The sequence below is a fragment of the Rattus norvegicus genome, chromosome 3 (assembly GCF_036323735.1).
Source record: "Rattus norvegicus strain BN/NHsdMcwi chromosome 3, GRCr8, whole genome shotgun sequence".
Lineage (NCBI taxonomy): Eukaryota > Metazoa > Chordata > Mammalia > Rodentia > Muridae > Rattus > Rattus norvegicus.
Window position 1 is genome coordinate 29974487 of NC_086021.1, and position 14737 is coordinate 29989223.

Below are 14737 nucleotides of genomic sequence, written 5' to 3' on the forward strand. Positions count from 1 at the left end.
TAGTTTGGATAATATTGGTATGAAGTCTTCTATGAAAGTCTGATAGAATTCTGCACTAAACCCGTCTGGACCTGGGCTCTTTTTGGTTGGGAGAACTTTAATGACTGCTTCTATTTCCTTAGGAGTTATGGGGTTGTTTAACTGGTTTATCTGTTCCTGATTTAACTTCGGGACCTGGTATCTGTCTAGGAAATTGTCCATTTCCTGCAGATTTTCAAGTTTCGTTGAAAAGAGGCTTTTATAGTAAGATCTGATGATTTTTTTTGAATTTCCGCTGAATCTGTAGTTATGTCTCCCTTTTAATTTCTGATTTTGTTAATTTGGACACACTCTCTGTGTCCTCTCGTTAGTCTGGCTAAGGGTTTATCTATTTTGTTGATTTTCTCAAAGAACCAACTTTTGGTTCTGTTGATTCTTTCTATGGTCCTTTTTGTTTGTACTTGGTTGATTTCAGCTCTGAGTTTGATTATTTCCTGCCTTCTACTCCTCCTGGGTGTATTTGCTTCTTTTTGTTCTAGAGCTTTTAGGTGTGCTGTCCAGCTGCTGACATATGCTCTTTCCTGTTTCTTTCTGCAGGCACTCAGAGCTATGAGTTTTCCTCCTAGCACAGCTTTCATTGTGTCCCATAAGTTTGGGTATGTTGTACCTTCATTTTCATTAAATTCTAAAAAGTCTTTAATTTCTTTCTTTATTTCTTCCTTGACCACATTATCATTGAGTAGAGCATTGTTCAATTTCCACGTATATGTGGGCATTCTTCCCTTATTGTTATTGAAGACCAGTTTTAGGCCGTGGTGGTCTGATGGCACGCATGGGATTATTTCTATCTTTCTGTACCTGTTGAGCCCCGTTTTTTGACCAATTATATGGGCAATTTTGGAGAAAGTACCATGATGAGCTGAGAAGAATGTATATCCTTTTGCTTTAGGATAGAATGTTCTATAAATATCTGTTAAGTCCATTTGGCTCATGACTTCTCTTAGTCTGTCTATGTCTCTGTTTAATTTCTGTTTCCATGATCTGTCCATTGATGAGAGTGGGGTTTTGAAATCTCCTACTATTATTGTGTGAGGTGCAATGTGTGTTTTGAGCTTTAGTAAGGTTTCTTTTACGTATGTAGGTGCCCTTGTATTTGGGGCATAGATATTTAGGATTGAGAGATCATCTTGGTGGATTTTTCCTTTGATGAATATGAAGTGTCCTTCCTTATCTTTTTTGATGAATTTTAGTTGAAAATTGATTTTATTTGATATTAGAATGGCTACTCCAGCTTGCTTCTTCTGACCATTTGCTTGGAAAGTTGTTTTCCAGCCTTTCACTCTGAGGTAGTGTCTGTCTTTGTCTCTGAGGTGTGTTTCCTGTGGGCAGCAGAATGCAGGGTCCTCGTTGCGTATCCAGTTTGTTAATCTATGTCTTTTTATTGGGGAGTTGAGGCCATTGATGTTGAGAGATATTAAGGAATAGTGATTATTGCTTCCTGTTATATTCATATTTGGATATGAGGTTATGCTTGTGTGCTTTTCTTCTCTTTGTTTTGTTGCCAAGACGATTAGTTTCTTGCTTCTTCTAGGGTATAGCTTGCCTCCTTATGTTGGGCTTTACCATTTATTATCCTTTGTAGTGCTGGATTTGTAGAAAGATATTGTGTAAATTTGGTTTTGTCATGGAATATCCTGGCTTCTCCATCTAAGTTAATTGAGAGTTTTGCAGGATATAGTAACCTGGGCTGGCATTTGTGTTCTCTTAGGGTCTGTATGACATCTGTCCAGGATCTTCTGGCTTTCACAGTTTCTGGCGAAAAGTCTGGTGTGATTCTGTTAGGTCTGCCTTTATATGTTACTTGACCTTTTTCTCTTACTGCTTTTAATATTCTCTCTTTATTTTGTGCGTTTGGTGTTTTGACTATTATGTGATGGGAGGTGTTTCTTTTCTGGTTCAATCTATTTGGAGTTCTGTAGGCTTCTTGTATGCTTATGGGTATCTCTTTCTTTAGGTTAGGGAAGTTTTCTTCTATGATTTTGTTGAAGATATTTACTGGTCCTTTGACCTGGGAGTCTTCACTCTCTTCTATACCTATTATCCTTAGGTTTGATCTTCTCATTGAGTCTTGGATTTCCTGTATGTTTTGGACCAGTAGCTTTTTCCGCTTTACATTATCTTTGACAGTTGAGTCGATGATTTCTATGGAATCTTCTGCTTCTAAGATTCTCTCTTCCATCTCTTGTATTCTGTTGGTGAAGCTGGTATCTACAGCTCTTTGTCTCTTTTTTTGGTTTCCTATATCCAGGGTTGTTTCCCTGTGTTCTTTCTTGATTGCTTCTATTTCCATTTTTAATTCCTTCAACTGTTTGATTGTGTTTTCCTGGAATTATTTCAGGGATTTTTGTGACTCCTCTCTATGGGCTTCTACTTGTTTATTTATGATTTCCTGGAATTCTTTCAGTGATTTTTGTGACTCCTCTCTATGGGCTTCTACTTGTTTATTTATGTTTTCCTGGAATTCTTTTGGGTATTTTTTCGATTCCTCTCTGTAGGCTTCTACTTGTTCTCTACGGGAGTTCTTCACGTCTTTCTTGAAGTCCTCCAGCATCATGATCAAATATGATTTTGAAACTAGATCTTGCTTTTCTGGTGTGTTTGGATATTCCGTGTTTGCATTGGTGGGAGAATTTGGCTCCGATGATGCCATGTAGTCTTGGTTTCTGTTGCTTGGGTTCCTGCACTTGCCTCTCGCCATCAGATTGTCTCTAGTGTTACTTTGTTCTGCTATTTCTGACAGTGGTTAGACTGTCCTATAAGCCTGTGTTTCAGGAGTGCTGCAGACCTGTTTTCCTGTTTTCTTTCAGCCAGTTATGCGAACAGAGTGTTCTGCTTTCGGGTGCGTAGTTTTTCCTATCTGCAGGTCTTCAGCTGTTCCTGTGGGCCTGTGTCTTGAGTTCACCAGGCAGGTTGCTTGCAGCAGAAAAGTTGGTCTTACTTGTGGTCCCGAGGCTCAAGTTTGCTCGTGGGGTGTTGCTTATGAGCTCTCCGCGGCGGCAGCAACCAGGCAAGGTTTTTTTATGAATATAGTTGCCCTTGCATTTGGAGCATAGATATTTAGGTTTGAGAGTTCATCTTGGTGGATTTTTCCTTTGATGAATATGAAGTGTCCTTCCTTATCTTTTTTGATGACTTTTAGTTGAAAATTGATTTTATTTGATATTAGAATGGCTACACCAGTTTGCTTCTTCAGACTATTTGCTTGGAAAGTTGTTTTCCAGCCTTTCACTCTGAGGTAGTGTCTGTCTTTGTCTCTGAGGTGTGTTTCCTGCATGCAGCAAAATGCTGGGTCCTCTTTATGTATGTAGTCTGTTAGTCTATGTTTTTTTTTGGGGAATTGAGTCTGTTGATGTTGAGATATATTAAGAAATAGTGATTGTTGCTTCCTGTTATATTTGTGTTTGGATGTGAAACTATGTTCATGCTTGTCTTCTCTTTGTTTTTGTTTTTTGTTTTTTTGCAAAACGATTAGTTTCTTGCTTTTTCTAGGGTGTAGCTTGCCTCCTTGTGTTGGGCTTTACCATTTATTATCCTTTGTAGTGCTGGATTTGTAGAAAGATATTGTGTAAATTTGGTTTTGTCATGGGATATCTTGGTTTCTCCATCTATGTTAATTGAGAGTTTTGCTGGATACAGTAACCTGTGCTGGCATTTGTGTTCTCTTATGGTCTGTATGACATCTGTCCAGGATCTTCTGGCTTTTATAGTCTCTAGTGAGAAATCTGGTGTAAATTCTGATAGGTCTGCCTTTATATGTTACTTGACCTTTTTCCCTTACTGCTTTTAATATTCTTTCTTTGTTTTGTGCATTTGGTGTTTTGACTATTTATGTGATGGGAGGAGTTTCTTTTCTGGTCCAATCTATTTGGAGTTCTGTAGGTTTCCTGTATGTTTATGGGCATCTCTTTCTTTAGGTTAGGGAAGTTTTCTTGTATGATTTTGTTTTACATATTTACTGGTCCTTTGAGTTGGGTGTCTTCACTCTCTTCTATACCTATTATCCTTAGGTTTGATCTTCTTATTGTGTCCTGGATTTCCTTATGTTTTGGGTCAGTATCTTTTTCCATTTTATATTGTCTTTGACAGTTGTGTCGATGATTTCTGTGGAATCTTCTGCTCCTGAGATTCTATCTTCTATCGCTTGCATTCTGTTGGTGATGCTTGTATCTGAGGCTCCTTGTCTCTTCCTTTGGTTTTCTATATCCAGGGGTGTCTCCCTTTGTGCTTTCTTTATTGCTTCTATTTCCATTTTTAGTTCCTTCACCTGTTTGATTGTGTTTTCCTGGAATTCTTTCAGGGAGTTTTGCATTTCCTCTCTATAGGCTTCTGGTTGTTCATTTGTGTTTTCCTGCATTTCTCTAAGGGAGTTCTTTATGTCTTTCTTGAAGTTGTCCATCATCATGATAAAATGTGATTTTAAATCTAGATCTTTAGGCTGGAGAGATGCCTCAGTGGTTAAGAGCACCGACTGCTCTACCGGAGGTGCTAAGTTCAAATCCCAGCAACCACATGGTGGCTCACAACCATCCATAATGAGATCTGATGCCCTCTTCTGTTGTGTCTGAAGACAGCTACAGTGTCCTTATATATAGTAAATAAATCTTTAAAAAAATCTAGATCTTGCTTTTCTGGTGTGTTTGCATATTTATTGTTTGCTTTGGTGGGAAAATTGGGCTCCTATGATGCCATGTAGTCTTGGTTTCTGTTGCTTGGGTTCCTGTGCTTGCCTCTTGCCATCACATTGTCTCTGGTGTTACCTTGTACTGCTATTTCTGACAGTGGTTAGACTGTCCTATAGACCTGTGTGTCAGGGGTGCTGTAGACCTGTTTTCCTGTTTTCTTTCAGCCAGTTATGGGAACAGAGTGTTCTGCTTTCAGGCGTGTGGTCTTTCCTGTCTACTGGTCTTCGGGTGTTCCTGTGGGCGTGTGTCCTGAGTCCACCAGGCATGTCACTTGGAGTAGAAAAGTTGGTCTTACCTCTGGTCTCAGGCCTGGAGTCGCTTCTCAGATCCGGGTTTCAGTTCTCTGTGAGGGCAGCAACCAGAAGTGCTTGTCCCACCTTCACTCGTGACCCTGTGCACAGGGGGCCCAGATGGTGGTAGGCGTTTTCCTCTAGAGTCAGAAATGTGGGAAGAGAGTAGTCTCCTCTGGATTCCCAGGCGTGTATGCCCTTCTGACGTTCTAACTCTCCTTCCCATGACATTTGTGTTCAGGGAGCTGTTTGTCCGGGTTCCTTCAGATCTGGGCGGTATGTGGACCACACCATTGAGTGCCCCTATCTTCCTGTTCCCAGAGGCCCTATAGAGTTTCCTCTCGGGCCAGGGATGTGGGCAAGGGTGGGCAGTAATGGTGGTTTCTCCAGCACTGCCGTCTCAGGAGTGCCCACCTGTCTGGGCGGTGAACTTTCTCTCCCATGGGTTTTGGGAGCAGGGAGCATCACCTGAGTTTTTTATCTTAGCAATTCTGACTGGTGTGAGGTGGAATCTCAGGGTTGTTTTGATTTGCATTTCCCTGATGACTAAGGATGTTGAATATTTCTTTGGGTGCTTTCCCGCTGTTTGATGTTCCTCAGCTGAGAATGTTTTGTTTAACTCTGTACCCCATTTTTTTTTCTGGGGCTGGGGACCGAACCCAGGACCTTGCGCTTCCTAGGTTAGCACTCTACCACTGTGCCAAATCCCTAACCTGTACCCCATTTTTAATGGGGTTATTTGGCTCTCTGGAGTCTAACTTCTTGAGTTCTTTGTATATTTTGGATATTAGCCCTCTATCAGAAGTAGGATTGGTAAAGATCTTTTCCCAATCTGTTGGTTGCCATTTCATCCTAACAACAGTGTCCTATGCCTTACAGAAGTTTTGTAGTTTTATCAGATCCCATTTGTCAATTCTTGATCTTAGAGCATAAGCCATTGGTGTTTTGTTCAGGAAATTTTCTCTAGTGCCCTTGTGTTTGAGATTCTTCCCCACTTTTTCTTCTATTAGTTTGAGTGTATCTGGTTTGATGTGGAGGTCCTTGATCCACTTGGACTTAAGCTTTGTGCAGGGTGATAAGAATGGATTGATATACATTCTTCTACATGCTGACTTCCAGTTGAACCATTTGTTAAAAATGCTGTCTTTCTTCCATTGGATGGTTTTAGTTCCTTTGTCAAAGATCAAGCGACCATAGGTGTGTGGTTCATTTCTGGGTCTTCAATTCTTTTTTTTTTTTGGTCTGGGTCTTCAATTCTGTTCCACTGATCTATCTGCCTGTCTTTGTACCAATACCATACAGTTTTTTAAAATAAATATTGCTCTTTAATATTGCTTGAAGTCAGGGATGGTGATTCCCCCAGAAGTTCTTTTATTGTTGAGGACAGTTTTAACTTTCCTGGGTTTTTTGTTATTCCAAATGAATTTGCAAATTATTCTTTCTATCTCTATAAAGAACTGAGTAGAAATTTTGATGGGGATTGCGTTGAATCTGTAGATCGCTTTTGGTAAAATGGCTATTTCTTACTATATTAATCCTGCCAATCCATGAGCATGGGCAATCTTTCCATCTAATATCAGCCTGAGTGAGGTAACATAATCACAAAATGACACACATGGTATGCTCTCACTGATAAGTGGATAATAGCCCAAAAGCTCAGAATTCCCAAGATACAATCCACAGATCACATGAAGCTCAATCAGTTGGCATACCCAATAGTGGATGCTTTAGTCCTTCTTAGAAGGGAGAACAAAATATTCACAGGAGGAAATACAGAGACTAAGTGTGGAACAGAGACTGAGGATAAGGTCATTCAGAGTTGACCCCATCTGGGGATTTATCCTATATACTGTTTCCAAATAGACAATATTGTGAATGTCAAGAAGTGTATGCTAACAGGAGACTGATATGTCTGTCTCCTGAGAGGCTCTACCCGAACCTGAGAAATACAGAATCAGATGCTCTGAACCAACTATTGGACTGAAAATGGGTCCCTAATGGAGGAGTTAGAAAAAGGACTGATCACTGGAACAGAATTGAAGACCCAGAAATGAACCCACACACCTAAAGTCACTTGATCTTTGACAAAGGAACTAAAACCATCCAATGGAAGAAAGACAGCATTTTTAACAAATGGTGCTGGTTCAACCCCATAGGAGTAACAATATTAACCAACCAGATCCCCTTCAGATTTCCCAGGGACTAAACCACCTTCCAAAGACTACACAGGGATGGACCCCTGGCTCCAGCCACATATGTAGCAGAGGATCACCTTATTGGGCATCAATGAGAGGAGAGGCCCTTGGCCCTGTGAAGTCTCAATGCTCATGTGTAGGGGAATGCCAGGATGGGGAGATGAGAGGGAGTGGGTTGGTGTGTGGGGGAACACTCTCATAGAGGCAGGGGTGCAGGGAAGATATAGGAGTATTCCAGAGCGGAAATAGACAAAGGGGATAACATTTGAAATGTAAGTAAAGGAAGGACGTTCTCTCTTTGCCCCATCTACTGCGAGAATGAAGACCATTCTCAGCAATCAGACTGTCGACATTCCAGAAAATGTCGACATCACTCTGAAGGGGCGCACAGTCATTGTGAAGGGCCCCAGAGGAACTCTGAGGAGGGACTTCAATCACATCAATGTAGAGCTGAGTCTTCTTGGAAAGAAAAAGAAAAGGCTCCGTGTTGACAAGTGGTGGGGTAACAGGAAGGAACTGGCCACTGTCAGAACCATCTGCAGTCATGTTCAGAACATGATCAAGGGTGTGACACTGGGCTTCCGTTACAAGATGAGGTCTGTGTATGCTCACTTCCCTATCAACGTCGTTATTCAGGAGAATGGGTCTCTGGTTGAAATCCGAAATTTCTTGGGTGAAAAATACATCCGGAGGGTTCGGATGAGGACAGGTGTTGCTTGTTCTGTCTCTCAAGCCCAGAAGGATGAGTTAATCCTTGAAGGAAATGATATTGAACTTGTTTCAAATTCAGCGGCTCTGATTCAGCAAGCCACAACAGTTAAAAACAAGGATATCAGGAAGTTTTTGGATGGCATCTATGTTTCTGAGAAGGGAACCGTCCAGCAGCCTGACGAATGAGACCTCAGTTTCCTAGCTTCAGAAACAAGATCCTGATAACAAGTACAGTTTGGGCTCTGTGGAAACAATAAAAGACTTATATATTGAAAAAAAAAAAGAAATGTAAGTAAAGATAATATCCAATAAAAAGTGCAAAAAAAAGGCTATGTGTTTTTGATGTGTAGGCAAAGTTATGTAAGACACATCAGCTTCAAGGAAGAGATTTTCTTTTGTTTATTTGTGTGCTTTTTATTTTGTGTGGGAGAAGGTTGCATGGGCAAATGGAAGACAGGAAAAGACAGGATGATAAACAGGACTGGGATACATGACATGATACCAGGAAGAATCAATAAAAAGTTTAAAAATATATGTCTAACTGTAATACTCTGTAAAGTTCAGACTCTTTCCTCTGCAGTGAGGTACCTAGAAATTAGCACAATAGAGAAGGTGTGATCAATCCGAGGTTATAGTTTAAGAATAATGAGGCATATGACCAGAAGTAATGAAGACTAGAGTTCTGGAGCCTGGGATTCATTCAGGGACTGCAAACAGAAAGGAAGAGGAGGCATGAAGGGATATGCCTTAGAACATGGGAACAACATGGGCCAGGACTCTCCCTTCTGTCCTACCATCTTTCTAAGGTCTACCCAGGGCTGACCACAACCAGCTGTTCTGTTGACTCCTGAGAGCATCTACCATCAACTTCCTGTCCTACCACCTGTCCTCCCAGGACTACTTGTAACCCCTTTTCCCTCCATTTCCTCACAGGAGCTTAAATCACTTTAACATACCAGGCATCTATGAGCATAGCTGCAGAACTTGGTAGAATTCAGCCAGCTGGGACATGGGGGCAGGTGGGCACATGATAGGAAGAATCTGAGGAGTGCAGGAGATGCCCTTCAGATTGCACAACAGTATGATGGCTACAGACCTCATCTGTTAACCATCTGCTTTTGGCTCTCATGGTTTTTCTGATGAAAGCACTATACACACCACTGCCAGCAGGGTGTTAAAGTTATATGTTATGTGATCTACAGTACAAATATACAAAGTCTTTGTCACCCAGGGTGCAGACTCCAGGTTGCTAAGTAATCTCTTGTTCTAAAGAGCACTGGCCCCACCCCATCACTGAATGGATATCAGACTTCCTTCTCAGCAGTAGCTTACAGGCCTGGATTATGTTAGCTCCTCACCACAGCCCAGGGCTTATCATAGAAAGCTTATTAATATTGTTTATAGACTTTTAAAGCTGTCCAAAGGCAGAAATATGCCTTTGTAGGACTAGAGCTCAGGCAAGATGGGTCTCAGGACCTGGAACCTGAAACCCCCATTCTGATGGGGAGGGACAAAATAGAGTTCCTGCTGGAGAGGGAGCTGGGCTGTATCCAGAAGGTGAGGTGGCCAAGGCAGCTCAGTTGTAGGCTCTGGGCCCAGGTGACTCTCAGGCCTCCATGTGTTACTTGTGCTTTCCCATTCAAAGCAAACAAGACTCAAGGTCACGTTAATGGCCTGCCAGTTGTCAAACTGACAAAGTAGAGAAAGACTTTGGTAGATCAGGAGCTCTAGTGTATTAAACTTCCCCAGCTCTGGTTCACAAAATTCTTTGATGGACCTCATATGTTTCAGATAGGCCAGATGTGGAAGGCCTATCAAGGCATCACATGTGTCCTATCCTAAGGTTCTAAAATAGTAAACATATCAGAAGACTCAAGTCATATTTTTCCATATAAAACTCTGATCCACAGTGGAGAAACTTCCCTTTAGTTGTCACAGATTGGTGACTGCTGTATGTGGATAGATCCTTTCTAGTTTCTGGAATAAGGTGTGCATTACAGGAGTCAAGTTCCTACTCTCCAGGAGCTGTGCATATAATTGAGTAAACAGATGGATGATGGTTACACTGGAAAGAAGGAGAGGGATAAGAGACTGTAGGTGAAGAAGTGCTCTAAGATAATACGGCTCCCTGGTGTCCAAAGTGAAGCTGTTTTGGTGACTGTGGTCTCTAATATTTTGTGGCTCATCTCTCTCACAACAGTAAAGTCAGGAGCTCCTTGCTGTCATCTTGACTTGACACACAAAATGTTTCCCTGCTCACATCTGAGGTAGAGTCACCCAGTAGCAGAAGGTAAGTTGGTGGGCTCGTTGTGCCTAGTTTGTCCCCAGAGCACTGGTAATATTGTGTGTGGTTAATAAGCTCAGTTGTTTTCTCAGCTCAGATTGGAGAAAGTCACCTTCTAGGTAAGATGGTCAAGGAAGCCAACGGTGGCAGGAGGGCAAATGGAAGTGTGGAGAAGAAGGAAGAGGAAACTATGGTCCTCCCTTTCTGGTTGTCTCATTTACTAATGTAATGTGTCCTGTTTATGTGGCACCCTTTGTGATGCAGACATTTCATGGCATGTGTCTTTATCTGCAGTTGGCAGCTAATGATTACAAGATATCAGCACAATAACCCCCACCCTCATGCTGAACATGTCTTTGTCTAGGAGGGGTGTGGTCAGTGCCATTTGTACTCATAAAGGGCGTTCTCCAGGAGCCAGCATAGCCTTATCCAGTCACCCAAGTGACTTGCCTTGTCTAGAGTTCAGAGCCTGAAGATGAAGAGCCTGGTCCTGACTGTCATCCTGTTTTGTCTGATGCCTGTCCTACAGGCCCAGGATGACCTGCCCTTCCTATCAGAAGACAGGAATGTGAGGCAGGGAGGGATGGTGGGCAGGGCTAGCTGTGGTTGGAGAATTGACTCTTTTCCTATGCTTGGAGACTGGAGCTTGCTCTTACAAACTTTTAATTCTTCTGAAACTGCCCTCTAATATTGTATATCTGTTTGCAGTTTTTTCTTTCAACTGCTTGGCTGTATCTCCTGCTGTTCTGCCAGCTGGCAGGGATCCTCCTAGGTTCCTTAGGTGGAACATAGAAGTTTTCTAGTTGCAGTGACTCCAAGAACCAGAATATTTCGCAGGAGTGGACTGTCATGCCCTGTAATAGAGTGTTTGGGGGCTCTGGGAACATACACTTTCTGCCTAACTGCAACCTAGGTTTTCAGGCATACCTTACAAACCTGAACTGGGCTGCTCGGACCTCTTAGCTCAGGGGCTCCAAGCAGCTCTGGAATGTTTCTACATTCCACTTTCCATGTGCTGGAGCCTGGGGGAGATCTTGTCTTGGGGTGGGGTGTCCTCAGTACTGTCTTTATTATAGGTCTCAGGGACCTGGTACAAAAAGGCAATAGTATACGATGTCAACTCCCCAGAGTTAATCTCAATGGAAGAATTCCCCTTCGTTGTCAGAATGTTACACAAGGGAAGTATGGAGGTCACTATATATTGTGTGTGAGTATCACCACCAGCTTTCTCTCTATCCTTTGAGTGTTGATGACAAGCAGAGTATTCCTATGAGGGGAACCCATCCAAGCACCCATGTCAAATTGCAGTTGGATTTGACTTGGCTTTTGGAGGTGAGAGATTCACCTTGTAAGCTGAGTGGTGCTCGGGTGTGCACTCTGAAATAGGCTGCTGGTGTTTCCTCCTTCTAGGCTTAATGGAGAGTGCATCCGGATTGATTTCTTGATGGAGAAAACTGAGAAACCTGGCATGTACAGAGCCTGTGAGTCCCTGATGGAATTTCTTCTCCCATTGCTGTGATAAAATCAGTCTCTTCTGATTAGGGAAAAGGGGTTAACTTTAGTTCACTTTTCAAAGTCGTATCCATTGTAGCAGGGAAGTCAAGGCAGATGGCACTTAAAGTTGCTGTTTACATTACGTCTACTGCCAGGGTAAAAGAATGAGTGATGCTTGCACGCTAGCACTTTGCCCAGTGGACAGTCCCACCAAGTTAAGGCACTTCTTACTACTTCATTTATCATAATTAAGGTAATGTGTCACAATATGGACAAAGCCACGTCTTCCACAAAGTTATTGCTCTTCAAGTAGATATTTAACCTTAACTGTTACAGTCTTCTGGGCTGCATGTGACACTCTCTCACAGTGATGTGCTCCTGTGATTCGAACATTCCTTTTCTGCTGAGCTTCCGTAAGAGGGTAGCCAATTAACTTCTAGGGGATTCTTGAGGTCACAGGCTAGTCCACAGGAGAGACCGCACTTACCTCTCTAGAATGCTGTTCTTTGGCCCACAGGGAAATTGAGGCTTAGGATCTAGGAAGCAGAGGAGGGTTACTGCTAAGTGGTCATATCCAACATCCATTGTTAGTTGCCACCATGTTTCAGACTCTGTACCTGGGATGATACCTTTTCAGGAGAGAACTTTGGTTCTGTGATGAAGCAAGAACAAGCCCTGGCTTTATATAATCAGAAGTTAATAGGTTATTGATAAAATATTCTAGAATAGTAGTTCTAAGACTATGGGTTATACAACCCCTTCTGGGTGAGCATCACATATCAGATATCCTATGTATGAAATATTTACATTAGGGTTCCTAACCGTGGCAAAATTACAGGTATGAAGTAACAATGGAATAATGTTATGGTTGGGTGTCACCAAAGCATGAAGAAATTCATTAAAGGGTCATGGCATTATGAACAGTGTAAGCCACTGCTCTAGAAATTTCTTAGTGTGAATCAGAATGATGTGTCCAGATGAAGACACTGCAGACCCATTTTCTCTGTTCATCTCCAGTTTGGAATTCACTACTTACATACGTCTATGAGCTGCCAGTGATGGACCACTATGTCTTCTACAGTGAACTCAAGTTAATTGAGAAAAAAGTCTATGCGGGAGAGCTCATAGGTAGGACCTTGATCACAGGATGTACAGGAATTTTGAGTTGGCACTGGGGATTATAATGCTTACCATGGGAGGTATTATGGGTGTCTAGGTTTGAACACAGGGCACTGCTTATGAGGTGTGCATTATCTGAGTGATAAGGGTCAGCTAGACAGGGACTGTCATGGAAAAGATCAGACATGACCCTTAGGGCCATGATCATTCAGGATATAATCTTCAAGCAGTCAAGCACTATTTTCTGGGTTCTCAGATGTTATGAAGGTCACTTTGAAGGGTTGGGGCCTAAGAGGCCTGTGATCAACAATGTTCTCCTAGAGTTGAAACACAGAATAGTGTCCCTGTACCACAGGTTCCTTCAAGCTCTGGGTTTGTTCCTTCATAGTCATTTAGAATATGGCATCTTACTTTATCTGCCTGCCGTACCTCCCTGTCTACTCAAAGTGCTGTCTCCTTTACTGCCTGCACTTGTGTCAGGGTGATATCCTTAGTTCTGGGCAGAGATCCTATTTTGTACCACTGCTTCCTTTACACTTGTCCAACCATGACCCTTCACGTCAAACCTCTGCCCACAGGGAAGGACCCCAAAGAAAACCCTCAGGCCCTAGAAGAGTTCAAGAAATTCATACAGTCAAAAGGCTTTCCACTAGAAAACATCATTGTGCCTCAGCAGAGAGGTGAGTGGGTGACTTTAGAGATCATAAGTTAGATATCATAAGTTACTGAAGAGACCATGCTTCCCAGTAGTTACATAGAGCAATATATGTCCCTTCCCCACATCCTCCTATGTCTACCATACTCTGAGTGACACTTGTGTTTCTCCATGTTCCTTGTGACTCTTTGTGCCACCAATTGCCCTCCTCTCCCCACACATTGACAAAATGTCCATGCTTTAGGAGGTGGTCATTGTAGCAGTTAAACTGAGTTGTGATGGGTCTTGGATATTTATTCAGTAGCCTGCTACAACCTTGGGTTTTTCTTTGTTTTTTTACAGAAATGTGTGTCCCTGAAGTTAGTAATGGTAAGTTACTCCATGCATGAACCTTAGGACAGCTCAGACTCTACAGTACTTGAGTTTTGTTTTCTATCTGTGTAGACCTTTGTACCCAGATAGAGTAGACTTCCATGTCTAAGCATGAGTGGCCTCTCAAGTATGTGGCCTAAGGCAAAATCCCAGGACACTTGTGAATATGTTCATTCCCCTTTTATTCTTTCCTATGCCATGGTCTCTGTGTGGCCTCATATTATTCCTGACACACCCATGATAGATGCTTCATGACCTACCTGGTCAAGTGGGCTTGCCCAGCAGTGACCTCATAGTACCTATGGGAAGGAAGGTCCATGATTGACATCTGTTTTCTGTGAGTCACACTTTGATTATTAGTCACATAGAAAGAGGGACCCTTACCTCTGTTCCTATTACTGTCACAGCTGTCCCTCAGGACTGCAAACCGAGAGTCAACCCTGTCTTTAATGGATCGTAGTACTTTTCCTGGAGTGCTCTTCTCCATGACCACACAACGTTGAGACATCACCTTCAAGACCATCTCATCATAGATACTAACTACACACTGGACCACACTCCTGCCAGGACCCCCTATCCCAAATCCAAGTAAAGCCTTAAGCATCTATTCTGGATTCAGCTTGTGCTTGTGAAGTCTTCTGTAATCTCTAAAAATGTGTGACAACTTTCAGGCAACTTACAGTAGTTGCCAAGCACCAAGGATCATGGTATTCTACAGTCATATAGGATATAAGATATCCCAGAAGTTCACTCGATAGGGCACCATTCAACGTGGCTTCTGAAGGTATTTGACTTTGTGGCAGTAGCATTTGCGAAGCTACTAGGTTGTGCAGGACTTTGGAGATGGTATCACAGATTCAAATTTGCAGAGGTTTCTACAGGGATTATGCTCCAGT

General features: G+C 42.3%; 1 protein-coding gene and 1 pseudogene across 2 annotated transcripts; both read left to right on the top strand.

The window, feature by feature from the left end:
• Rpl9-ps31 (ribosomal protein L9, pseudogene 31) lies at positions 7489–8200 on the top strand (annotated as a pseudogene).
• LOC134486060 (vomeronasal secretory protein 2-like) lies at positions 10548–14455 on the top strand. 2 transcript variants are annotated; one of them, XM_063284827.1, is made up of 7 exons: positions 10548–10769; positions 11278–11408; positions 11612–11682; positions 12713–12823; positions 13393–13494; positions 13812–13838; positions 14249–14455. In XM_063284827.1, the coding sequence occupies exons 1-7, from the start codon at positions 10677–10679 to the stop codon at positions 14299–14301; spliced, it is 588 nt and encodes a 195-aa protein (XP_063140897.1). In that variant the 5' UTR covers positions 10548–10676; the 3' UTR covers positions 14302–14455. The 2 variants fall into 2 exon arrangements, with proteins under 2 accessions (XP_063140897.1, XP_063140896.1); XM_063284826.1 differs by lacking the exon at positions 13812–13838 and having other exon boundaries at positions 10559–10769; positions 13393–13502.
• Positions 14456–14737: the final 282 nt, after the last annotated feature.

Coding starts and splice junctions, on each gene's coding strand:
- LOC134486060 (XM_063284826.1), top strand. CDS start 10,677: ATGAAGAGCCTGGTCCTGACTGTCATCCTGTTTTGTCTGATGCCTGTC. Junction 11,409..11,611: donor GAGGTCACTATATATTGTGT/GTGAGTATCACC, acceptor TCCTCCTTCTAG/GCTTAATGGAGAGTGCATCC. Junction 12,824..13,392: donor CTATGCGGGAGAGCTCATAG/GTAGGACCTTGA, acceptor CTCTGCCCACAG/GGAAGGACCCCAAAGAAAAC.